General features: G+C 52.0%; 1 protein-coding gene across 3 annotated transcripts in view; it reads right to left on the reverse strand.

Annotated features, from left to right (window-relative positions):
• Positions 1 to 25,148, reverse strand: part of LOC122379778 (cytokine receptor-like) — a 40,113-nt gene extending 14,965 nt beyond the window's left edge. The window contains exons 1-6 of one of the 3 annotated variants that reach the window (XM_043362252.1): positions 24,968 to 25,148; positions 16,776 to 16,919; positions 6,913 to 7,094; positions 6,132 to 6,261; positions 5,249 to 5,390; positions 673 to 854 (exon numbers count right to left, since the gene is read on the reverse strand). In XM_043362252.1, the coding sequence (XP_043218187.1) occupies positions 673 to 854; positions 5,249 to 5,390; positions 6,132 to 6,261; positions 6,913 to 7,094; positions 16,776 to 16,917 (778 nt within the window). In that variant the 5' untranslated portion in view covers positions 16,918 to 16,919; positions 24,968 to 25,148. Of the gene's footprint in view, positions 1 to 672; positions 855 to 5,248; positions 5,391 to 6,131; positions 6,262 to 6,912; positions 7,095 to 16,775; positions 16,920 to 17,277; positions 17,631 to 21,331; positions 21,544 to 24,967 lie in introns of those variants that run through there. The other 2 variants (XM_043362254.1, XM_043362253.1) reach the window with 2 other exon arrangements.
• Between the last annotated feature and the right edge of the window lie 445 nt (positions 25,149 to 25,593).

The raw sequence follows: 25,593 nt of genomic DNA on the forward strand, positions 1-25,593 counted from the left end.
ATGACATTCAACCCTCCAATGAGTGTCCCAGATGCAATCCAGGTTTTTATTATTAGAGGCATATGGAGATTCGGCTGACCTCAACCTGTGGTCAGATTTCAGGTATCTCGGAATGTTTGACATTTCGGTATGCCTTGTGGTCAATTTCAATATGGCAGCCTCGTGTACTTTATGTATCTATGATCAGGAGAGCCACATGTGTTTAACCCGAGCCCCAGAGGTCACCTGTCTCCATGAGGCCTTAAAATCGAGTACCGTTGGCTTCCCCTCATTGAGAACAGCACACCCGCTGTTACTCCGAAGCTCCATCTCCGTAACAAGGTTCAAACAAGAGGCCGACAGTAACCGCCCTTGTCCCATCGCGGATGGTAAAATGACCGGTGCCGGCGAGGGTTATCGTCTCATCACGCATATGAAGCAGTGCCACCCTGCCCAGTGCTTATACAGCAGACGCCCAGTGCACATGTCAGAATGAAGCGCTTCCAGCAACCGGTCAAGATGACACAGCAGTTCAATGGCGCTTTCCATAGTGTCTGCCGGTGCGGTGTGGAGTCGCTCGGCGGCCGGCTGCCCACCTGTCACTCAATGATCGAGGGCCGGCGGTCAGCAGACAGACACAGGTGCCGCAGCCCGGCGACACGGGGCACCTGGATCGAACAGCTCCGTACTCACCGATCTCGTAGGTGCTCAGGACGAAGTCGCTGCTGGCGTTGCCGAGCTCGTTGTAGGCGTTCATCACCATGCGGAACGTCTCGTGCGAGAAGCGGAAGTTGTTCTCGCTGACGAGACAGGAGACGGTGCGAGTCTGACCAGGCCGCAGCGGCCGCCGGATCGCGGTGCTGTTGCACGGCTTTCTGTGAGACACGGACAGAACAACAGTCAAACAGACATCCAACAAGAAACGAGGCACGAGATTACGAGAAATCTGGTAATAATAAATACAAAATGCCTCTTAAAATAAACAATCCTAAGTGTCTTTTTAAGTCACTCACATACAGGAACCACGCCTCAATAGTCTCGAAAACGGCTTTGTAGACTTCATCCTCACACGATCATAATAATACTTTGCCAGCTCTCCATCCGCTACATGCTTGGTGGATTGAGATACCGCTGGCCGGCCAGTAAGGTCTATCCGGACCCCGCCGGCTGGACCAAGCCGTATAGCACACAGCATTGGCCCACTGCACCGGGCGACCGGCGGCACCCCAGCCCCGTCCCCAGCGGGCTCTCCGCACAGCGCCGGGCGCGGCCAGCTCCGACTGTCAGCCTTAAAAGTCGCGCAGTGCCGCAAACTCATGACTTGGTAATATATGTCACCAGGAATAGAGAAGGCTGCATACATATCGAAGTCCTCGAAGGGTTTCGCTGTATAAGGGAGACGTCCTTCTGTCCACAAGAGAACAATGAGGAGAGACTGACACGATCGCCGAGATAAGCTTTGCTCTGCGCGGTTGACTGGGAATGGCGTCACCTTCTGACGCGGGTGGATCGCCAGTCACCTCTGTTTGTCCGCGGCGGGTCAGAGGCGGACGGCAGGCGGCGCGCGGCGGCCCTGACCCCGTCGCCGCCGCTGCCGCCGCCGCCTGCTGGATGCCCGCGCGATCAATACGGAGCTGCAGGTACCGCGCCGCGCCGGTGGTGCGCGCCGCGCAGCCGGCCGTCAGCGGATCGACAGGCGCCGCCGGGACGCCGCCTGCTGGCCCATTGAGCCGGCCTATTGCCCCACAGCACGTCTACCGATCCTGGGTAGAAGTGGCCAGCCGCAGCGCCGCTCCGAACAGAGGCCAGAGTAGCAGAGATCGCGCAGCCTCTGTCATGTAGCCGGCGCATCCCAGCTATGCTCCAATGACAGCAGAGAGACATAGCAACGATGAACAGGTTGGAACATACTGCAAATGCAACAAACAGGATGGGCTAAGGTGGATTAGGGCCAAAAGGCCCAGCCGAATGAATCAAGTCCAAAGCGGATGGTAAATCGGGAGACATTCCAGCCATTAAGGAGGATGTCGAGACCTAACCCGAATAAGCTTCAACTTCTGACGGAGAACCGGCTAAGGAGTTGAGGCAGCAATGCCCTGAAATGAGCTCAGGCTGGATTTGCATCGAGCAGTTCATGGATTATTTTCCACAGATCTGATGATGGGTGTAACTTTTATACGTGGCGGCCAGAGATGGCATCTTACTGGGAAAATCCGGCGTTCAGACGTTGCTGGCGATCTCGGTGCCGAGGCTTACCCATGGAAAGGCCCCGCTTCCCGTCACGAAAGGGTTCGGTGCTGTGTCCCAGAGCGGTCTAGAACTCCGTCACGGGGTGTCTCGCAGTGGCGGATCCAGGGGAGGGCAAAATGGGCATTTGCCCTCCCCAAAGCTAATTTGTGTGGGCAAGACTATGTTTTTGCCCCTCCCAAAGATGAGAAAATCTTATACGGTGTCGATGCCTATCTGGACGAAAAGCAGAACTTTCCGTGACAGTCATTCTGAAGAAATGAGCTGACCGCTCGCTAATGATGATGTGGATCGGTATGCTGATAAAAGATGGGACTCCCTCAAAGGAAATAGCTCACTTTTAATATAGGGTTTTGAACTGGAATAACAGTTCCTTAGCTTGAGCTGACACAAGCACAAATCAGGAGCTTTTACGGCCCAACGATCACCCTAGGCAAAGATATTCCATTTCTCGTCCCGAAAAAGTGCCTTGCTGAGGAATGTGTGTCTTGCAGGGGCCATTCTCTCTTTTGCACCCCTTTAAAACTGAAGAATTATTCTTATATTAAAATATAGAAAATAATATCTTTTTGTATAAAGGTTTTATTTACTTTGCTGATCTTTCTTTAGCGTAAAAATCATAAATCATAAATCCATTGCAAAAAAAAAAACTAATTTCGTGAAAGTGAACTATTCCCTTCAACTGAATGCATGCTGGTGTAGTGTGGCGTTGTAAAGTCGCTTGGTCACCGGTACGGCGGTGGGTCGGGGTCACCGTATAGGTCGGAAAGTTTTGCCCTCCCCAAACGGATCGGCTGGATCCGCCCCTGGTGTCTCGGCCCGGTCCTTTAAGGAAGGGCAGGCACAAGGGCGTAGAGAACAGATGGCGTATCTCGGCCGACCTTCGTAGAACATCCTTGAACGTTTGGAGTTTAATCCAGCTGACAATCATCGCCTAATGAAGCATGAGCATTGAGTCATTACTGCGTGATTGCATCCGACAGGCAACAAATGGAAAAGTTTCATTCTTTTCAATTTCACCAGGATAAATATATGTTATATAATGTCCCGCTTGTATTGTGCAAACCTCCCGTCGAAAATTCAAAGAAAACCATTCACGAAAATTGTAACGGAAAATCGAAGACTGAGTCGAAAAAGGTGAAGCAAGGTAAAATTGAGAAAACCCCAAAGCAAAGTATCCTGATCACTGTTATCACTTCAAATATATAAGATCGCTGTAGATGTGACTTTCGAAACGGCGATGCCAACACAGTCTTGAATCCATCCCCTTCAAAGTCGTTCCAGGGTTCTTCCTTAACAGGCTTTGAGGCAAGATAGGATTACGTTCATAGTCGGCTAAAAGTGCAGCCTTTGTGTCACACAAGAATCAGGCTTTGTGTCACTAAAGGACCCAGCTATATCTGGTTAAGGAGCAGTTAATGTGCCTACCTACACCTTGCGCCACGGAAGGATCCGGGTTGGTGCCACGAAACGTTAGGCCAAATGACCCGGAACACACCATTGGGCAGTGACGTAAGCACCAGGAAGACACTTACCAAATTCCCAGAGGGGTGGGCATTCCATTGGGGACACTGGAAGTGCAACTCAATAAAAATGCAGCCAACACAAAGATGCCGATGCAACCTGAGATACAGCTCTGAGATCCTCGGAGACCTAACTGGTGTTTGATGACGTGTCTGACCACAGCTCAATAACAATGCTGAGTAAAGCCTCAACTGCTGACGACCGGTCACATATAATCCCTAAAAATGTCCCATGCAAAACCTGTCCTGCCGCTACAGCGCGACACTCCCCGAGGTCTGGAGGGGGATGGGAGGCGGGTCGCCACTGGTGCACAGCACCGTCCCGGCGCCGTCTCCCGGCCGGGTCAATCACTCCCCTCCCCAGAGGTCGGTCGAGTCGAGGGGGCTGGACGGGTTGGTACCGGCAACGGTCACTTGCCCCGAGTTCTCAGAAGGACCGAGGAACACCAGCACAGCGGAGGGCAACGAAAAAACATCGAAGGTCAGGACTCGACTAATTGCAACTGGTTGATGGGGTCGAGTTGCTGATAATTCTCATGTTGGTTAAAAATTATTGACGATAAAAGATTACAATTGTACTGATGAACGTAAGAGACTTAACATGCTAATCATATTGATCAATACAAAAGCAGCAGCATTCAGAACAGAGCCAATTAAAGTTTAGGAGACCTGCATGAAAGACAGTTGATCTTCAAACATTTTCTACACATTCTATAACAGCATGCTGCAAAAATGTAAATCATGCAAGTCCTGAAGCGAAATGGCGATCCTAGTCAATCTACAGTTGTAAGCTAATGAAGACGTCAGAGGAGCAATAGACCAACAAAAATGTATTCATTGGAATAGTTACTTCCCCTACCCCGAATTGCTCGTGAATTCCGACAACCACGGCTGACGAGCGCTGAGAACGCCGTGGTAAGGAACCCCAGCAGCCGTATCTGCTCAAGACAGCAACGCAAACCTCCCAGCGCCGGCTGGCTGCAGGGCCTGCCTCCCTGATGCCCGTGTCCTTCCGCGGCACTTCACGGGTCATACACTAGTCGCCCCACGCGGCGATCGGCCGAGCCGTGTAGCACATGTGTGGCCAACCCTGCCCTCCCCACGGCCGAGATGGAGTCGCAGCGAGGCCCGCGAGCCGGCGGCGCCGCCAGCCGCGCGGCTTTAAACAAACGTGCAGGGCGTGCAACCATGCCGGCGTCACGGCGGCCCGACCCGGGCCGGGCCGGGCCGGCCGGCCGGCGGCCACCGCGTGACGGATGGTGGCAGCTCAAGGCTGGCGGCCCGGGGCGCCGGCCGGTGCACCGGCGGGCCGGCCGGTCAGAGAGCAGGCGCACAGCACCGCCCCCGCCCTCCAGCCGGCTCCGTTATTTACGGCGGCCGTGTCAAGTTATACGGCAGGTAATGACGGTCGCTGGTGCAGCCGGCCACTGGCGGCTCCGCTCCGGCCCCGGGCGCGCCGGCAGCGCCCGCCCGCCCGCCGGACGGCAGATAGAACTCACCTGTACCGGGCGATACGCGTCATCGTGCGGTACTCGGGCTCGTAACGAGTGCGGATTGCGTTGAACGGCTCCCGCCAGGTGCAGTTGACCGCCTGCCAGTTTTGTGAGACGCACCGGAATCCCTCCACAGGCAGCGGAGGGTCTGTGAAAAAGGCACGGGGTAGCGTGAGACACAGTGATGGGCGCAGCTCCGCCCGATCTGATGATGGGGTCACGGGTGTCACAAAAGGCTGGAGCCCGACGTCACTCAGTCACCGTTCAGTACAGGGTTACATTGGTCACACGATGATCAACTTTTCCTTTGGCGATGTCCTTCACTGTTCATTTCCTACTTGGATTCCACATTCATGACTTCGATTAATGGCAATATTTAGCAATGAGCAATGTAATAAATGTACGTTGGTGCTTGAACGTCTAATTTCGTCGCTTTATGCAACAGTTGCTAACGCCACGCAGAATTATCACTTCGGACGGTTCACTTTGAGGTTCACCCCGGCGAAAAATGATACGCATGACGCACGTGACAACGAAGGACACAAAACGTTACGTCACTGGCCCCGTTTCCATGGATACTTTTGATCCGTATCAGTAAATGAGGATTAGATAACCGGATATGATGTGAAAATATAAGTACAGGAAAGAGATAATGAAAAGCTAATCCACTTCAAAGTTTTGCATGTAATAAGCAGATCAAAGAAAACTACACGACTAAAATTTGTTAAACCGGATCAAAGTTCATAAGAGCCCATGAAAACAGAATCATTGTGCAGTGTGTGCACAAACGTCAGCTCCACTTCAGTCAAGCCTGCCGGCGAAACGAAAAGCAGCAAGTGGACTGGAAGGGACGATGTCCGTCCCGGAGCAGTCTCAGTTTCCAGCTCACCGCCGATGTTGACGTTGTTTGTGCAGATGCCCATGGTGGGAGTGGTCTTGTGACGCAGTCGGCACGCGTACGAGTAGCGGGCTCTTCTCTCGAGCCGGTCCGTCAGCCGCAGCATGGTACTGTTCAACACCTGGCGACAAATACAGGCGTCAGTGTCGGCCCCGCGGTACTCGGTGTTTTAGAATAACGATTATAAATAACTCACCTACAGCTTATTCGACGAATATAGAAGGATATCAATCAGGAAAACAAAAGGACTGGTGATATTAAGCAAGCCCATAAGTGCAAAAATAAAGAAAAATGGCCGCCCGTGCGCGTCGTTTCATTTCAACCCCACCGCATATACTGTATCATCTAACAAGATGGCGACGCAGTCATTTGAGACTGTGAGCCGAACAAGCCGACACCTTGCCGCCGTCTATCATTGGGGACCCGTACTGTGATGACGTCGGTAATGGTATCCGTACTTCTCAACCCCAATGATTCAGGCTCAGCGTCCGATACTTCAGACCCGGACTATGACACCGTCGGTAGTGACACCCGTACCACGTCCCCAACCCAAACACCACCAGAGGCTCACCGTCTGACACTTTAAATCCGGGCTGTGACAACGATAGGAGTAACACCCGTACCAGATCACCAGTCCCACCGAAACACCCAAACATAGGCAGGTTTCCAGTGTTAGCGGTTCGCCGCCTGACACTGGAGACAAAGCCTCCGGCGCCATCAGCACCCAAAGTTCAAACAGCCTATCTCCCCTTCTCCTCTGACCCGAACTCACCTCATAGTTATCTGCGGCCACCTCCGTCCGTCGGAAGCCGCCGACGGCCAGCTCCTCGGAGCGCGTGAAGTAGAGATCGTTGGCCGTGTAGCCGGCCACCTTCGGGTGGGCCGGGTCGATCTGGCAGGTAATACTGAACTCCGTGTTGGGCCGCACGTTGATATCCTGGCTAGGATATGTCGCTGCGGAGGAGAGAAAAAGGGTATGGTTAACGAAATGTCATGGAATGACGGCATGGAGATATCCAATGGTCACGGTTGTAGAGGAAGGCTGAAGGGGAAGATAAGATGACAAAGTAATTCGTAACGAGTATCCCATAATTTCCGAGAACGAATAAGATAGTATCAACTTTTTCAATCGCACACGGTAAATTTAACTGCAGTTAACAAAAGCATAAAACCCTACTCAACTTTCAATATGAAAACAAGCAAGGAACCTTTCTGCAACCACGGATTCGGCGCTTTTATGGCGAGCCTTTGTGTATACGTTCGGTTCGTTGAATGTTCTGGACCTGCCTACTCAAATCACGAGTTCAATCAATGCTAGTAAAGCTGCGACGGCCACATGACCAATGGCTGTAATCGCCTGAACAAATCGCAATATGGCTGCAGGCCACTGCCGACTCAATTCAATGGCAGAACGCCGCTCAGCCCCGTTCTCAGTTGCCAAAGCACGCGACAACGAGCATGTGGAGAGGCAGGGGCAAGTGTGATAGCGAGATAAGTTGGGTGAAACGATTGTTCGCGACTGACAACACGGGCTATCTGAGGCCCAACAGAGCCTGATAGGGCCGCGGGCAGACGACGGCACCAGGGGGTCGACCTAGACAGAGACCGTGGTGCTGCGACGACCGGCCAGCGGAGCCTCAGTCGCCGCTTGTCAACAGCGCGCCCGTCATGGAACCGCTACGGGGGAATCAACATTTCTTGCGAACCAGCGGTGCTAATTGTGCAATTTTTCTGTGCATGCCATAACACTCTATAAAGAATTTAGACATCAAGGGACGTGAGTTTATCATTAAGGCTTATTACATCCTTCCATCGTATAATGCTCTTATGAAAAAAGACCAATGAAAATTAGGCGACAATTCGCATAGCGGCATCATCAGAGCACAAATACATTTTTGAACAGTGATTAGGAAGATTAAGTGCGACTTTCAGGATGCGACCGAAAATTTGATGAGAAAAATGTAAAAAAGCCACCTTATTTGGAGGGCTATTCAGGTTATTTGTGCTATTACAAAAAGCAACAAAGGTTGCATAGTATTTATACTCTTATCGGACATGCAAGCACAACAAATGAACCGGATTTCCTCATAGATTTAGGGCGAATTAAATTTAAGCTCATCGTGGAAACAGGGCTAATAGAACTCAACTTTATTCATAAATGAGAAAACTTTGCGGATTTGCCATATTTGGATGTCAACCTTTTGTTGCACCAAATCTTTTGCAACATAGGCAGTAGTCACCGTAAATTAGCGGTGTTAATTTCCCAGCATATCACTAACAATGCCCGAGGCGGTGGGCGCACTCAAAAGGACAGGCCTCCTTCAGAATGTGTTATCTCCTAGCCCGGCCCAAAGCTCCCCATATTGACTGTGTCGATCTGTATTGCTGAGACAGGTAACAGCACCCTCCCCGTCCCGTCACAAACTCAATCCTGCGTTGCAGCGTCCAGAGGTCCTGTTTCGAAACTATTCGAAATGTATTCCTCACGGAAATTTATGTGACAATCTGCAATAAAAAATAAACGTTTGAAACTTCCCAGACTGACGTATTGTGAAGTTGCAACGTCGTGTATATCTATAAACGTGCGGCCGGCACAGCTTGAAGTTGCAGTCTCGTGCATATCCATCAATGTAAGGTCGGTGCAGCGTACAACCGGGAAAACATGGCACCGCTCGGACCGGCTGCGGTGCAGTGCCGCGTCGCAGGCCGGGCTGAACGTGAAACGGGGACGGCTCCGGCACAAACAAAGCAAGGTGGAACGGGGCGGACAACGCAGCACGGCGGACAAAACAGCACTGTCCGCAGGGAACCGGCTTCAGGCGGGCGAAACCCCGCCAGCATTGGGTGATACCCGATAGATGCACAACACTGGCTCAGACTGTCTTACAATTGTTGACTTGAGACTCTACATGCGTTCATTGAACATCAAAAGCTAAACAATGTTCGCGTTCGAAAACACGGGTCAGTCACCGTCAATATCAGCTGTGGCGATCGGTCCCCGGCTACACGACCCAGCCGCTCCGGGCTACCAATAAACCCTGGCCGCTCACGATTCTCCGCGAACCCGCTAGGAATCGGGCCAATTTTACGAGCAACACGCAAACAGGCAAGCAAAAATGTGAGCTCCGTAAGTGCGGCCAATTCAGAGCCAAAACAAGGTAACCTCATGTCTGCAACTCCCTTTACACGAGGACTATCGTGAGCGTGACAATGGGGTTCTCGATCCATACAGCTTGTTCCCTTGTGACCGCTCAAGTTTCCTGACATGTTCCAGCGATGAATGGTTCGATGGTTGAGTGCAAACCGCTGACCGGAATGGGAAATCGAAGCACGTATACCTTCTGCGCATATCGCCGTTTTACGGGGCATCAGCTATTCTATTTCTGCTTATACCAATGCGAGTTGGCATTCAGCAGTGCATCGATGCTGGGCAAACATTTATTGAATTGTCATGCAAAACAGTTCGCACCGTCTTCTCGCAGTCGACGCCCTACGGAAAATTGACAGATACGTGGGAGGACTTGGCATGAGGATTGAACGCGCGCAGCTGGGTGGAACGCATGCCATACAGTTCTCGTAAATGCCAACAATCGCAATGCAATATGTATAATGTAGAATGACACCACAATACAGAGCAAACATTTCGTACAGCTGCATGACTTTTCCTGATAATGTTTGGTCTTTGAGCGAGTCAAGGACCGGGACCTACAGAGCAATTCCATAGGTCCGTTTCACCACTGTGCAGTCGGTGCTGCCTTTGAGAGCTTCGCCCCACCCACGTGCTACCCAGCCGTCCGTGCCCGGTACCGCGGCCATTCTGGCCCCCGGCCTGTCACCCCACGGCACCGGCGCTCCAGGCAGGATACGGGGGCCGGCCACCGGACGTCGGGGCGCTATCTCTGCGCCTCCGCGGTCCGCCGACCTGGCGCCGCGGTCAGCAGTACAGCCGGTGTCCGTATCGCATATCCGGAGTGACCCCACGACTGCACCCCAACGTCCTGTCCCGTCTGTGGGCGGAGCGTGGAGCTGGAGCGGGCCCCACGCCATGCTATCTTGCACAAGACGGAGCGCAGCATCGCCCGAGTCAGACTGATGAGTATACTGCAGACCAGTGTCTCACAATGGTTCCATTTCAACTGGCACTGTCTGAATACAGCAATGGACACGCAGTAGACTTCGGGCATGTGATGCCCAGGCGTTTCGCTTCTCTTCAATTCCTCAGATAGGCTTAAGTCCTAACAGATTAGATTAAATACTGCGCAACGTTAAAGCCGATTGTGCATTTTAATGTCCAATACGTACGATTCGAAAGCTGCGTTTCAACGCCCGTTGCCGAATAGTCCAATAAAATCCCGCCGGTTGAGATGACTGATCGGACAGTTGGGGTCAGTGGCCGGGGGTGAGCGCCGGGCGGCGCAGAAGGGTGTAGTACCTACACGGCGCAGCAGCGTCCCGCCCGGCCGAGCCTCTCGTCGGCTCTCCTCCGGCGCCTTCTGCCGGCCTCTGCAGCGATCCGCATGACCTCGACCCGATCGGACGGCGGTGCAGCGCCGACGCCGACTCCTGCGCACCCCAGCCGCACCAAATTTATCCGGCCATAAATTGCAATTAAATGAGAGTGCCGGCGGCGCGGCTGACGTGCGGTGAGCCGGGCCGGGTCAGCGGAGCGGGCAGCCGCCGCCGCCAGCCGCGGCTGAGCCGGCCGCGCGCGGAGGCGGAAACCGTCCGCCTCACACACGGCCGACACCTGCCCGGGCGGCGCGGCCGGCGCGGGACTCGGCCGCGCCGCGGACGGCCAGGCATCCTCCGCCCACTGAGTACACACACCGGGCTGCGAGTGGCTAGCTGGTGCCCACTAGACTTCCGCCGCAGATCGAGCGAGTGCCTCTAGAACGGCACACTCAGCAGACAGCCAGCTACCGCGGCGTCCGGCTGACGGAAGCACGTTCAACAGGTCCGAACGTCTGCTCGTCTGGTCAGACAACTCACAACTCGTGCCCACACATTCACACTTACAACAAAAGCCGCCATTCATTCATTGAACCATTCCAGAAACTGGGTCTAATTTGACCGGTGCAACTCACCCATGACAATAGGACCACGCTTGCACGAAATTCATACATTTGCGAGTCTCATTAGCAAATAAGAATACCGTCTGACGGCTGGTGAGCGCTCACGCTCCAGCTGTGGCCAGTGGTGCTGGGAATGCCAGTCCGCGCAGCTCGGGCGCTGCCGTCGGAGACGACAGCCGCTGCCCACCCGCTCGGCCAGTCAGCCGGCCGGCCGGCCCGATCAATGCCTGTGGCCGCGGCCATGGCCTGCCCCGGCCCCGGGTGTCGGTCGGTCGCCGGGCGCCTGTATTGACCGGCCGTCGGGCGGGGTCGCGTCGGACCACATGCCGGTACTGAGGACGGCCCGCTCTGCCAAGAAGCGGGGGCAGCCCGACAGGACACCGGTGTGTGCACCGTGCACGTTTCGCCGGGTGCACTGTGCCCTGCCTCCCTCCACCGGCCGGTCCAGTCACTGACTAACAATGCAGGCACGCCGGCCTCCATGGACGCCATTCCCTCTGTTATTATACGCGATTAACTCTGTGAAAAGGTGATTTAATGAAACTGTGCAGGCGACTATCACTGGAATTTATGGTTACTGCACGTACGAGGCGTATGAAAATAAATTCTACCGGGTCCGGATTCCCGTCAGAGAGTTTCGAGGAACACTAATAAACTGATGGTCGGAGAGCCGGGTAAGTGGCGTCGGCCGGCTGATTTACCGGTGCTCAGCGCTGCATCGGGCCGCGATTGGGGTCGGTGGCTGACCGGAGGGTCGGCCCCACCCGCCGCTGCCGAGACGGTGGCGGTGACCGGCCGAGACGGTGGCGGTGACCGGCCCGCACCCCGCCGCCAGCACACCCGCTGCCTCATGACTGGCAATGTACCGCCACTTCAGGAGCCACGGCCGCATGACGCATCGAAAACAACGCGCCACACGAAGGCACATCCAGAATTCGAGCAAAACATGGCACCCAAGGAAATCATACTGGTAGAATTCCGGCCAAACTAACTGTCGGTGCAGCAGAGGTGAACCTTGGTGATTCACCATGGCATAAGGCGAGGATCGAATACCAGCCAGCGGCGTCGTCTGGCGCTCATTAACCCTTCCATGCAGCTATCTGGTACGGGGAGGGGGTAGCTGATTACCGAAGAACCCGCCAGCGCAGAGGCGCATATGGCGACTGAAAACCCTACCGGTGCCGAGTGACAGTTGATTACCAGCGGCCGCCTGACTCGTCGACCCGCCCAAGCAAATACAGATCAGTTACACAGGCTTAACATGTTATTGTACCAACCTACGTCATGCAGCGCTATAGATTAGATAAATAATCCGATAAAATGTTTCCCTGTTAAAAATGGAGTGAAAGTTTCCTACCTTTCCGAACAAAATGTCTCATGACAATAAAACCCGTTCCGTATTATTCCCTCCAACCACAAATAAGCTCCTTCAAGTAACTGTCCGCTGTTGCGGTTTTGAACACCAGACATTTCATGTCCTCTGGCACGAAATTTCGAACAACCCTAGCTATTGGTGCTCAACAGCCACGCGCGCGGTGGGAGTGGGGTCGCTCGGACCGGCGGCCAAGGGCGTGCACCGCCGCCGTGGCCCGTGTGGTGCGGGATCCGACCCGGCACCACCAGCAGCGGCGGCTCGGGTGGCTCATGACACCCGTTCGGAGGCGGCGCCGCGCCGGGCGGAAGGCCTTGAGCGCAGGGGTCGACGGCAGCGCGGCCGGCTCCGGTCCGTGGTCGGATTAGGGAGCTTACGAAGCCCGTCCACCAACCGCGGCACCGCGTCCGTCCCAACAGGTCACCCTCGGCCCGGCCAGGGGCGCCGCGCGACGCTTCCTTCCGCTGACATTGGAGTGACCCACACCAGATGACGAAATGCACCCAGACAGAAGGAGGAAATGCACGAAAATGTCCGTTATGCGTTTTGCAGGTTTTGTCGGACGGAAGCATCGTGCGATATGCACGATATGTTTTGTTGAGAAACACATCTTATGGGAATTTGGTTAGGTGAGATCGAGTTTAGATGCGAAACGTCATAAAAAACAGATACGCTAGTATTCAAATAACTAAATCAAACAGATTTAACATTATAGAGACATCCGTTATCCATTTCCACCAGTCATAATCCGGGATAAGTTCACACTTGCGTGCATGTTTTATAACAAACAGAATCAAATAAGTACCTGGATAAAAGGAATAATCTGCAGCGATATTATCATGGAAATGGAAAATGGTGGGTGGCCGAAAGGTGCGTGAAAGTTCAAAGTTGAAGCCCACCTAAGAGTGAAAAGGATATTAACGGTTTCTGCTTCTCAAACATGTAAGGTAAGCGCTCGATGATTTGCCTCTCGTGCTGCCTCGAGTATCGGCAAAGGACAGAGCAAAAACCATGGTTCCCAGCTGAAAAAAAAAACTCAAAGGTGCATCATACTAATACAGACAATATACGGTTCATTGTACATTGAATGTCAAATATTGCATCAGGATTTGGTGCTGCGGTCTGCCTGCATGTCTAAATTGCAATTACTCGATGACTGTAAGTCGTTCGTATCAGTCATCCACAGGCACAAGTCCAAAATAGAAACTCTTCGGTCCTATCAACTTCCAACAGCGAGGTTCTTCGAGTCCCAGTGACCTCTCACCATACGTCTTAATAAGAATGCAAAGTTTATATGCGCAGGAATTTCAGCAGGGACTTCTGAATACACAATTATATGAAGTACCTACTGCTTCGACATGTCCTTTGAGCATCACCATACTCACACGTCAAACTTACAAGCACAATGACGTTAGTCAAATTGCTTATACCGAGCCAAAGCGCAGAAGTGCAGGGATCCGGTATTTCAGCTGAAGCACTAGGGGTGCCCGCACGGGGGCGGGGGCAGCCCCATTTCACTTGACACCAGCCTGTGCAATGTCGGAATGCGCCAATGGACATCAACAGCGCCGAGCAAACACATAACGTCCCAGCCATCTCAGCTTCAACTGTTTGGATAACACGGCGCCTGTCTGCAGGACAGGCGCTGAGGCCCGCATTCCGTGTCTCACGACATGAAGATGGCGTCGGCTGCGACGACGACTCCGACCGCAGAGCCGCCGGTCAGAAAACGGTCGCTGCCGCGTCCTGCCGGGTCGCGCCCAAGGCCGGCCGGCGGGGTTCGACGATCGCCCGCTGTCACCACCGACAGCCGGTCACCGCAAACGGCGACACGGAAGCGACGGGACTTCAGCGCGGCAGGATTAGTGTCCGGTGGTGGAAGGGGGCGACGGCTCTGCGGCGAGCTGCAGCCACGGCTCCGTGCAGAGCCGTCGGTCCGGCGGCCGCCGCACTGGCCGCGAGCAGAGCAGGCCATACACGCGTCCGAGGGTTCACCAGCCCCACCGTGGGGCTTCTCCGAACGGGAGAGAGCTCCGGGGTCAGTGGCTGCCGGCGCGAGGCCCCCCAGATCCTGGCGTGAGCACTGATTCACCGATCAACCGCCGCGCTGACCGCATCGTCTGAGGTGGGCCAGATGCGGCCCATGTCACTCCCAATCATGGTCAGACCCACCGCGGCCCGCTCCGCTGACACGGTGTCCCTGACAGCACGCGTCTCTTCAGATGTGACCGACACCGCCAGCACGCAGCGGGCAGCTGCGGGCGGCTCCGGGCCACCCAATGCGACAATCATACTTAGAGATGACTACGATGATTATGGAGATGGAGTTCCGTATGCTTCACAATGCGAATCATTGAGCCATTGAGTATCATAGCTTCTCCCTTTTTCGTTCAAATATTCACATCCTGCCAGTAATCTCCAAACTAATGTCTGACAATGCCGTGCATTTAAATGCGGCACGAGCTGTCAATCTTGACGTAAATTTAGGCGGATGTCTAACGGCATATCCACGAGTTAGTCGAAACACAACGCCCTATATGGGACAATGAACGTCAACTATTTTATAAAACAATCACATGAAGGAAGAATGATGACCCCACAAACTCGTGTCTTCCAAATATACGATCCTGAATTTCTCAATTATCATGCGATGGCTAATATCAATGGATTGGCTGGCGGACGTGAGCATATGCTTCCAGTGAATGTTTCGACATCCAGATTGAGTCGATAGCAGACTCGTTCTCAGTGTGACAGTTCCCTGAATGCCAGGGAATAGTGATGATGTTATCATTCGATGCCGACGCGTTCAACGCGTCTGTACTGATGTTAACAGCATTGGCAGCCAATGCGAGTGCCAGAGCGCCCAGCATTCTGAGGAGCCAAGTCGATTCACGCAGCGAGGGTCGGCTGAGACCTCGGCGCCGCCGGCCGCTGGGGCCGGGGAGCGCGGTCGTGCATGCTCCCAGATGGCCGTCTTCTCCATGCGGATGGTGCTGGGGAGCGCGTGACCGGCCCCCAGATAGGATCGGCCACAGCGTCCTGGCGCCGGCCGCGCCGACCAACGGGCCGGCTCGCGTGAGCGCCAGATCGCACCAATTTCACGAGCGGCTTCGTGTGAACAGCGCCAAACGCTGCGAGTAGGCATGCTTCCCCGCACGGGAGTTGAAAAAATGTGTGCCTCCGCCCTCTCACACTTGGCTGAAGCGAGTGCCGAGTAGCTATGTTTTTCCTCCAGATTTCGATCAGAGTTCAGTAACCTATTATCCCATATTTTGGATTTCCGCTGGGGTAGCAACACCCATAGCTGGTCACCTATAATCCCACATTGATCTAAGCTTACATCATCCAGTACCGCAAAATTCGCATAACCAATGAGCACATAAATAAGGCATGCGTACATTCACAAGTAAACGAGTACAAGAGAAGGATAAATCAACCATAAATCACGAGTTTCTATATCTCGCACTGGCTGCCCAGGTATATCGTTTGCTGTTGGTGTACCGGCGGCGCCGGTGAGCGGCTGCTGCGCGGTGGTGGTGGCGAGTGGGCGGCGTCGGCACGTATTGACCCGCGCCTGCCTGCCGCCGCGCACCGCCGCCTGACACCGAGAGAGCCCGGCCGGCGGCCATGCGCGCCGACGGCCCAGCCCGCCGCGCCGGATGCCCCATTCACCGGGCAGGACACAGACGTTCGTTAGCTCCAACCTCAGGAGCGCAGGAATGCTCATCATTGGATGGTTCCTTGATATTTTCAGATGTTACGATATTTCTGTCCTTTGATGTGGGCGTTATGTTGAAGTAGTTTTATGTTATTTCCAAATATTCTAATTTAATAAAATAACAAAACTACAAGCTTTTGTCGCCGAGCGAGGACGGGGAAAATGCTCAGAACAGTTGGAGCATGATCAATAGCGGAGCCCTGCCTCTGAGAAATTCAGGACGAGCGTCTAAACCAATTTGCAAAACATCCTGTTCAGGGCGTAAGAACATTTTGTTTCTTCCCAGGAAACATCGGCGTCTTGTTCCGGCAATTCCGTCTTGCCACCTAACAGGACCCTGTGCCGTTTCTGTCGCGAAGTAGGCAACATTAGCGTCTGTTAGGCGGACGAGGGCATAGCTGTCCTGGTAATGACAGTAGTATCATGATGAAGCACACACCCGCAGCGCCTACAGAGTGGCTGACGGTACTTACTGCCCATGCCGTTCAAGTCGTCTCCCATACAGCTGAGAGCGGCGCTTCTTGTGAAGCCACTGAGCAGCAGCAGCAGCGCCGACAGGAGCCACGGGCAGGCCGGTGGTCGCCACCGACCGGGCGCCGCCATCGCCAGTCTCATCCCTGCCGGAGAGAGACGAACAGAGTCAATCACAGAGTCGCAGGGAGTCAGTCAAAGGGAGATATAGACGCGAGGAGTCAGTCAACGGGAAGAGAGACACAAGGTGCCAGTCAGAGGCAGATGAAGAGACACAAGGAGTCAGTCCTAATCCGGGAGATCCAGAGTTGGTCGGGATCCGAGGAATATATGGAGCTACTCGAGGTCGAAAGGACAAACGGGTTAAGATAAGAGTTCGGGGAGTACACGGAGTCGATAGATACGGGTTCAATGGATACGAGGGATACGCCGGTTCCACGGAAGGGACATAGACACACACAGACATGCACAACACCACCAGCGCCCGGTGACGGTCACACGCACCGGTCAGTCCAGGGGTCTACAGCGGAGCGCTCTCCGGCCGGTACCGGGTAGATCTGGCGTTCGACGGCCCCACCACGGGACGAGGCGCCTCCGTCGGGACGGCCCGCCTCGTCACTGCCCTGCCGGCGCCGATGGCACCGCCTTTAACGCGGTCCCAGACATGTCCACAGGGCGCTTGGTACAACCATAATAAACGGGCTGTCATCTGTTGCATTGCAGCGAGAGAGCAATCCCAGGCGAAGGTGACGGTGAAAAATATTTGCATCCAAATTGATGGTACCCATTTCGGCACTTAGGCCGTGCTGGGGATGGGATGTTTTGACCCCCTTACAACGAACATGTTCTGTGAACAGCTCAAACAAGGTAGTTCCTGGTAAAGCACAAACAGCACCGTACAACTTGTCTGGAGAGTGTCACAATGTACCTTTAGGCAACATATAGATCACACTCACGGGATGCATCAGGCCTAAATTGCCAGCAAGCAAAGACCCTGCATGCCAGTAAGCTGAGTTCCATCTCATAGCCTCAGCATGAGCAGCACCGCAGGAAACAGTTGCAGCAGCCTCTGCATGGCGCCAACAATTTAATAAACTGAAAAACTTCAAGGTCTAGTCATCTAGTGTCTACGCAGTGAAGGCATCGCCGAAGGATGAGCCAATTGCCCTTGATTCAGCCCCCTCAGGGTATGCTGCTTGTCTGCAGATCGATAATAGTTCGCCGGTCAATTCGTTTGTTGAAGGGATTTGTGAACACCACCATTTTTCTATTTGATGATGCAATACGAAAAAGGAGTAAGAAACGCAGAGGACATTTCGGCCGGCCTACCAACAATTCACTACACGGTTCAGACACACCTGTCTGTTCAAGACGCAGGACCATAAGTACATTTATATGCATCAGCGTGGCGATCAAGCCTCGACAGCAGAGGCGCTCAAACGATGCATCGATATTAAATGCAAAAATCGGCACCGAGTCGTGGCCCGGCAAGGAGGCACACCATGAATGCTTGCATTACAATCAACTGATATATAGATCAATGTATAATTCGGAGCAGAAATTCCATGGTAACAGGGATTTGAAGAATCTCGCCAAGGAATGTGGAAACCTTGACATACCTATGCACATTGCACATGTTTTATGCACATATGTGCATTTCGCAAAACGTTCAAAAGACACCCTAGGCGTTGAAGACTTTGCGATGTGCACGAAAAAGTTCATCCACGCTGGTTGCTGATATCTGCAGGTAAAGCAGTGATCAACAAACGCCCAAGGGAATATGAAACCACAGACCCTGTAGATAAAACATAAGTCTGCATCGGGATCGGAACTGGATGCTAGAGTACTCACGCAAATTGAACAGTAATCCTAGAACTGTAGAGTCGAACTTTAGATCAACGACGACGGTAGAGATACTCGGATAGAACCTAAAGGCCGGGGGGATCCAGGGCGTCGCAAGTCCATCTACGACACGTCGCAAGTTACGACACATGTCCCGTCGCAAGTTGTGTCGTAGCGAAAAAGGAGGGATGTTGAGGAAAGAGGGGTTTGTCGGAGGATGCGACAGAACGTAGCTGCGACAAGGTTTAAATACCCGCTTTACTCGAGAATTTAAAAGGCTACACGATCAGCTGATCCCGTAGTAAGCGTCAGTAAGGTCGAAAACTCTATCAAGCATGAAGGAACATTCGCCCTTCTGGTTTGCGAGCTTATGAGACAGCCAGTTCAAGCATGTTCTCTGATTCTGAAGCTTTGTCTCAACTGGGTGACTTGTGGTTGCTAACGCTCACGTGAGTTGCCATGAATTTTGGGATCGATCACAGGAGATTCGTGGCGCTATAGGGCATCTAGAAGCGATGCTTTAGAAGAAATGAGTTAAGAGAGTATGAGGTCACAGAGAGTTAGTAGAGTTGGAGATTGAGGTCACAATTGGAAGTTACAGAGGTCATCTGGGACACTTCAGGTCACGGAGGTCAACTTGGGGTCATCACAGAGCTCAATTGGAGACCACGGAAGTAATCTGAGACACGTCAGGTCACAGAAGGCAACTAGGGGGCACGTCAGGTTACAGAGGTCAACTCGGGGTCATCACAGAGCTCAATTGGGGGTCATCTGGGACACGCCAGGTCACAGAGGTCAGCTTGAGGTCATCAAAGAGCTCAATTGGAGATCACGGAGGTCATCTGGGACACGTCAAGTCACAGAGGTCAACTTGGGGTCATCACAGAGCTCAATTGAAGGTCATGACGGTTATCTGGGGCACATCAGGTCAGATAGGTCAGCTTGGAGTCATCAGAGGGGTCACTTAGAGGTTACAGAGGTCATATGGGACACGTCAGGTCACAGAGGTCAACTTGAGGTCATCACAGAGCTCAATTGGAGGTCACGGAGGTCATCTGGGACACGTCAGGTTACAGAGGTCAACTTGGGGTCATCACAGAGCTCAATTGGAGGTCATCTGGGACACGTCAGGTCACAGAGGTCAACTTGGGGTCACCACAGAGCTCTATTGGAGATCACGCAGGTCATCTGTGACACGTCAGGCTACAGAGGTCAACTTGGGGTCATCACAGAGCTCAATTGGAGGTCATCTGGGACACATCAGGTCACAGAGGTCAGCTTGGAGTCATCAGAGAGCTCAATTGGAGGTCACGGAGGTCATCTGGGACACTTCAGGTAACAGAGGTCAACTTGGGGTCATCACAGAGCTATATTGGAGGTCATGGGGGTCATCAAGGGACACGTCAGGTCACAGAGGTCAACTTGGGGTCATCACAGAGCTCTATTGGAGGTCACGGAGGTCATCTGGGACACGTCAGGTTACAGAGGTCAACTTGGGGTCATCACAAAGCTCAATTGGAGGTCATCTGGGACACGTCAGGTCACAGAGGTCAACTTGGGGTCATCACAGAGATCGATTCGAGGTCATGGGGGTCATCTGGGACACATCGTTTTTAGAATTTGGAGAATCTTTTGGGGGATGCCCCTCGCAACGTCCAAGACCGCCTTTCTGGATTCGCCAGTAGTTGCTGGAATGGTGTTAGGCTACTATGTATCCCTGAATACCCCAATAAATGTGAATATAACATATTATGCACCATGTTCAACACTCTCGCTGGCGCGGATTGAGGCCTCATAGACGAACCGTTGGTTTTTGCTTTATAACTCGCGTTAGCGGCAACGGATTGCAACGAAATTTTCAGGATCTCAAGTTTCAACAATTTTCCACGTACCATGCAAATTTCATGACCATGACCCCAATGACCTGTGACCTGTGACCTCTCCCTCAAGGCCATATCAACTTCCGACGCAACTTACGACTGCTATTTCAAATTCGTAAGTTGTGTCGTAAATCAGGCACTTTGCGATAGACTTTACTTCTTAAGTAACGCTACTCATCAATTGATCCCTCCAAAAACGACTTACTACACAACTTGCGACACGTCGCAGCTGCGACGAGGCTTACGACGCTCTGGATCCCCCCAGCCAAAGAAAATAGTTACTCGCTATTTGTTTACAACTAATGACATAAAGTCGAAGAGCAAGCAACGCAGGTGCGAGCCAAGCAAGGTATTATTGACACGCTTACGCTAATGCGCACAAAAGTAGTAAGTACACCAACGACGCAGGGTTGAACAATGAAAATAAAAAAAGATGTCAATAGTAGAAAACAAGGGACTTGTTGCGAATCTCCGGGTTAAAAAATGGCGTATTTCCCGCACTCCGTTTCCACAGAAGAGGAGGTGAAGAGGTAGGACGGTGTGTCGCTCCTCCGAGGGGTATTGCTGCTGCGGGCGCACCTGCGAGAGCGTTATCGAAACTCCACTGCAAGATTGCACAGAGCCCCTGGGATATCAGAGGGGCGCCTGGCCTCTGTCGCTGATCCCTCCGCCCAGTGACCCTGATTCACCGCTAATACGCAATATGCGTCTCACAGTCTCTCCACCACTGCACGAATACAAGACGATAAACGGAGAAAACTGGTCCAGCAGCCAACACAGTACCCTGATAAACGAAATCATATTCAAGTCCACAACAGGAGACACCGCTGACTCACCTTTTCCCTGTCTCAGTCTTTGTCGGAGGTTTCGATGCCAATTCTATGAGCAGAGTATCTGGATTTTTCAGTGAGTCTCTAGCACACGCTGCAGTTCGATAGGTCAGAGTACAGAGCGCGGCGCATAGCGTTGCTGGGACTCAGAGATCACCTCACTATCACACCGTTCGGCACACCCGGCGCGCCGCTCGCTCGGACGGCGACTGGCCACCGACGGAGCCGTCTGCCAGTCGGCGTCACGTGACCTGCACTGGGACGTCCCCGCTGTGACGTCACACCGCGCCCAGCAGCCGCACCCCGGCCGGCCGAGCGGCGACGTACCGCACTTATCTGCATGACCCGACCACCCGGCGTACTGTGCACTTCTCTGTGACACGGCCAGCGTCCTCTGAGTTTGGCGGAGGATTCAGACTCCTCTGTACTTTACCTGTTGCGTTCAATCTCTTCACATTCAGCTAAACATATTTCGATAAGCTGCATGAATTCTGATCAGCTAATTTTGCCATCGACCTGACCAGGAATATGGTGCAATATTGCAGCGCAATGAAGGAGTTGGAGATAGTTTTCCGGCTGCATGAAAAAGAGAAAACATCAAAATCCATTGCCATTGCAACGAATGGCAAAACCTAAAAAAGAGCAAACAGGTACATACAAAAACGTTACTTGGTGCAAAAATGAACAAAAGCTGACTGCGCTGAGACCCACGGCCGCACAGTGTTCCCGACGGAATTCACCAACGTATCCCGCGTAAAGCGGTCTGCCCCAAATCTCCAACATTGAGTGGATTCTTCGGGAAAAGTGGAAACCCAGATGCTCCCGCTGGGCTGGAGACTAGCGATCGTGGTACCCATGTTGTTTCTATATACTCTGGTACTGGCTATAACCAAAGGTGGAAATAACAACCTAGGAATCTACAGGCGTGTTAGTCTGGCATCAGTGTCCCGGGACCGATCATGAGAGTCAAGCAATTGGTAAATCCGCTGCATGTGGATCTGCGTACCAATGCTCCAAACGCTTTTCGCCCGGGCCCGTCTCGGGGACCCAGATGCTGCTGGTGGTTCAGGAATGGAGTAAGTCCCGTGAGATGGGAGACCCATCATCCAGTCAAGGTAATCAGCCTGGACATACAGGAGACTTTAGGTCACACTCCTAACGTCAGAAAGCTTCTCAAACACCGTCCTGCCCAGAATGTTAGTCAAGAAGGTCGCATTTGAGAACATCGAGGGGAACATCCAGAGATGAACTGAGTCTTTTTATTGGATTAAAAACAAAGCGTCCTAGGCGGCGACTCCAAATCAGGATGAATGGACTGAGATACCAATGGTGGTAAGTAAGGATCGGTCTTCGCAGGGCCTCGTCTAATATGTTAACTGGGGGGGGGGGGGGCAAACCACCGCAGTCACCGGCCGGGGGCAAAAATGTCACCACTGGAGGGGCCGGCAAAAGCGAAAAGGCAAACGAATTTCCCTGCGAGTTGTCAGTGCACCTAACCAAATACGTAAACGAAACATGGATGCAATGTGAGCATATTGATATACCTGATAACCTGTGGCTGTTTTCACGTGTTTATTTTGTTTACTTGATACCAAATACGTTACATTTCGTCTTTTTAGGCGACTCAACTCCGTGTCTCGGATATTCTCCTTTATGTATCAGTCTATTGTTTCTGTCATTGGGGCGACAATCTGCTGTTTCTACCTATCGTCATCCTCACTACGCGACGTCCAACTTCAGCCTGGACGGTCACCGGTGTGCGGCGAGAGTAGATAATTGTAATGAAGCAGATTCCCATTCTGGGTGATCGTAGGCGCCTAGCTTGGTGGTCTGTCTCTGAAGACGGGAACGTATAGGAACGTTAACTGACAACTGGATTATCTTAAGAAGTCGGCATGGGGTCTCGGAGGGCATATGTTAGCCACTTAGGGTTCCACCGACCTAAATTGCACTACTACACCGGCCCCTGATTGTCTCAGAGTGATAGTCTCTAACGGCTCTAAGTTTGTGTCTGAGATCCACGGCGATTACGGAGAATCTACCTGAGAGCCATTAGTCTCAAAGTTGCCACACGGGCATTATCCTGGTTTGAGATGTCCCTACGTGGAAAAAATTGCGGTCTTCACTCATATTTAACCCTCGTCCCTCAAAGCCTGGTATGGATTATCAACGACCAGTGTGGGCTACCGTCCAGAGGCTGGCATCGGCCCTGGAGCTCGGCACCGGACAATCAGAAGTCGGCGGGGCCCATCAGAAACCGATGTGGTCCGAAAAAAGAAATATGCGTGCGGGCCCACAGGAGCCACCCGTCAGCCGGCGAAGGCCCACAGAGGTCGTCTGGGACACTTATTTGCTAGACATCTGGGACACACCTACGTGGGACCTCAGATACCAGTGTAGGGACGTCGGAGAATGGCGCAGGGTCTTATAGGGTCCTTATAAGCCGGCATAGGCTCTCAGAGGTCGGCGTGGTGCCTAAAAAGGTCAGTGTGGCTCTTCTCCGTCAGAAACCTAGGTGGGGCTCTCAAGGCTGGCATGAGCCCTCAGCTATATCAGTTGGCCAAGGGACTACAGGGCCGAGTTGGAGCCCACAGAGATCAGAGGGGGCTTCTCAACTTTGTGAGTAAGCGCCAGCACTGTGCATGTACCGCAATACCATTTTAGGGCCCACTTTTGCCTTGACTCATACATCTACAAAAAAGACAGTAGATATACTTGTATGGTAAAGAAAGGACATCTTTGCTGCTTTGCCGCTGGTTCTCGAATTCGCATGTAGTAAATGGCTAAGATAAGGTCGATGTCCGAGTCATTCGAGGGCGTCAATTGTTGGTTTTGCTAATTATTCTCAGAAAGTATTTGATTTGAAACATTCTAACTCTACCTGGCATGAACCAGAGGAGCTAAGAAGCGCACACCTACAAATAAGTGATAGCTCCCTCATAGCCAAAATGGGAGCAGGATTCTTATAGATAAACGGAAGTAAGCCGTTAAATTTGAACTCCGATTGAGTTACTTGCCTTAATTTTGGCACTTTTGGTAAATTTGGCACTTGCCAAACAGGTGAGTTGAACAGGTGACTTACGCATTCATGAAAGGCTGAAATTGAATAAATAACACTTAAAAGAAAAGGTGTAGCGGTCCCAGGTTAAAAAACTACGGCTTCTTTCATTGTACAATCATTACTGTCTGGTGGGGCTAGGGCAATGTGAATTGTGAGGGGGTTAAAAACTAATGCAAAACATAGATCAGAAGGCCTACTATTTTTCTTTTTTTAAGTTTCAAAAAAGAGTTAATGGTTTCAGGGCTGTCATGAAAAATAAGTGATGTAAATCCGGTGAAAAAAAGGATTTGGGGGTACCCTATGTTTGGCTTCTTGAGTCTTTAGCCCCCCCCAGTGATTTTGAGGCCCTGGGTCTTCGTCACACTCTTCTCTGCACCTCGGCGACATCGACCAATTTGATCATGAAATCCTTCACTTGCCGATTGAGATAAGGATAGTACTAAGATAATCGCCCCTCAACCACAAACTTTACCACACTATTTCATTGTACACCAAACAAAAATTAATAAAATGGCAAGATAATTCATAACAATAACACAGATCAATATAATAACACAGATGAGATCCAAAAATTAACTTACCTGACTAATGCATCTGATCCACTTCAAAGTAAAAGACTAAATAATCAAAGGCCACTCGTCTAAACGTCAGACGTCGTGAAGTCTAAAATTTATCAAATAACTCAATTTACGGCCACTTTTCATCCCTCACTTCGTTGTAAATTTGGTCAATTTTCCAATAAATAACAATTTCATTTGTGGTTCATTTGTGGCGTGTTGCGCAGCATTAGGCTCCCAAAACCTAATAAAGGTGCACTAAATCATTTCTTTACCGATGCAAGCATAGGCATGATGCAAGTTTGATGATTTGAATGGCAATTTTTTATCAATAAATTTTTTAAAAGTAAGCAAACAAAACTTAAAAATTCAGTCATTAAGACCAGGTTTTTATTGTGTCGACTAAGCTCATGCTAGAAATTAAAAGCAAGCTGGCAATGCTGCACGACGAGAGTCGAAAACAAAAACAACCGTCTTGTAGACTACTGCCATCTAGTGCCAGTAGTTCAATCCGATACTGCAATGTCGTTTTACAATCAGTAAACAAATAAACTTTTATCCTCAAAAGAATTATTTAATTAATTGAATGAGGAGATGATTACAAATACAAAGGATTATTTCATGACAGGCAATGTGATGAGAATCATAAT

This window comes from Amphibalanus amphitrite, unplaced genomic scaffold, assembly GCF_019059575.1.
Source record: "Amphibalanus amphitrite isolate SeventyFive unplaced genomic scaffold, NRLGWU_Aamphi_draft 000084F_arrow, whole genome shotgun sequence".
In the NCBI taxonomy this organism is placed as follows: Eukaryota; Metazoa; Arthropoda; class Thecostraca; order Balanomorpha; family Balanidae; genus Amphibalanus; species Amphibalanus amphitrite.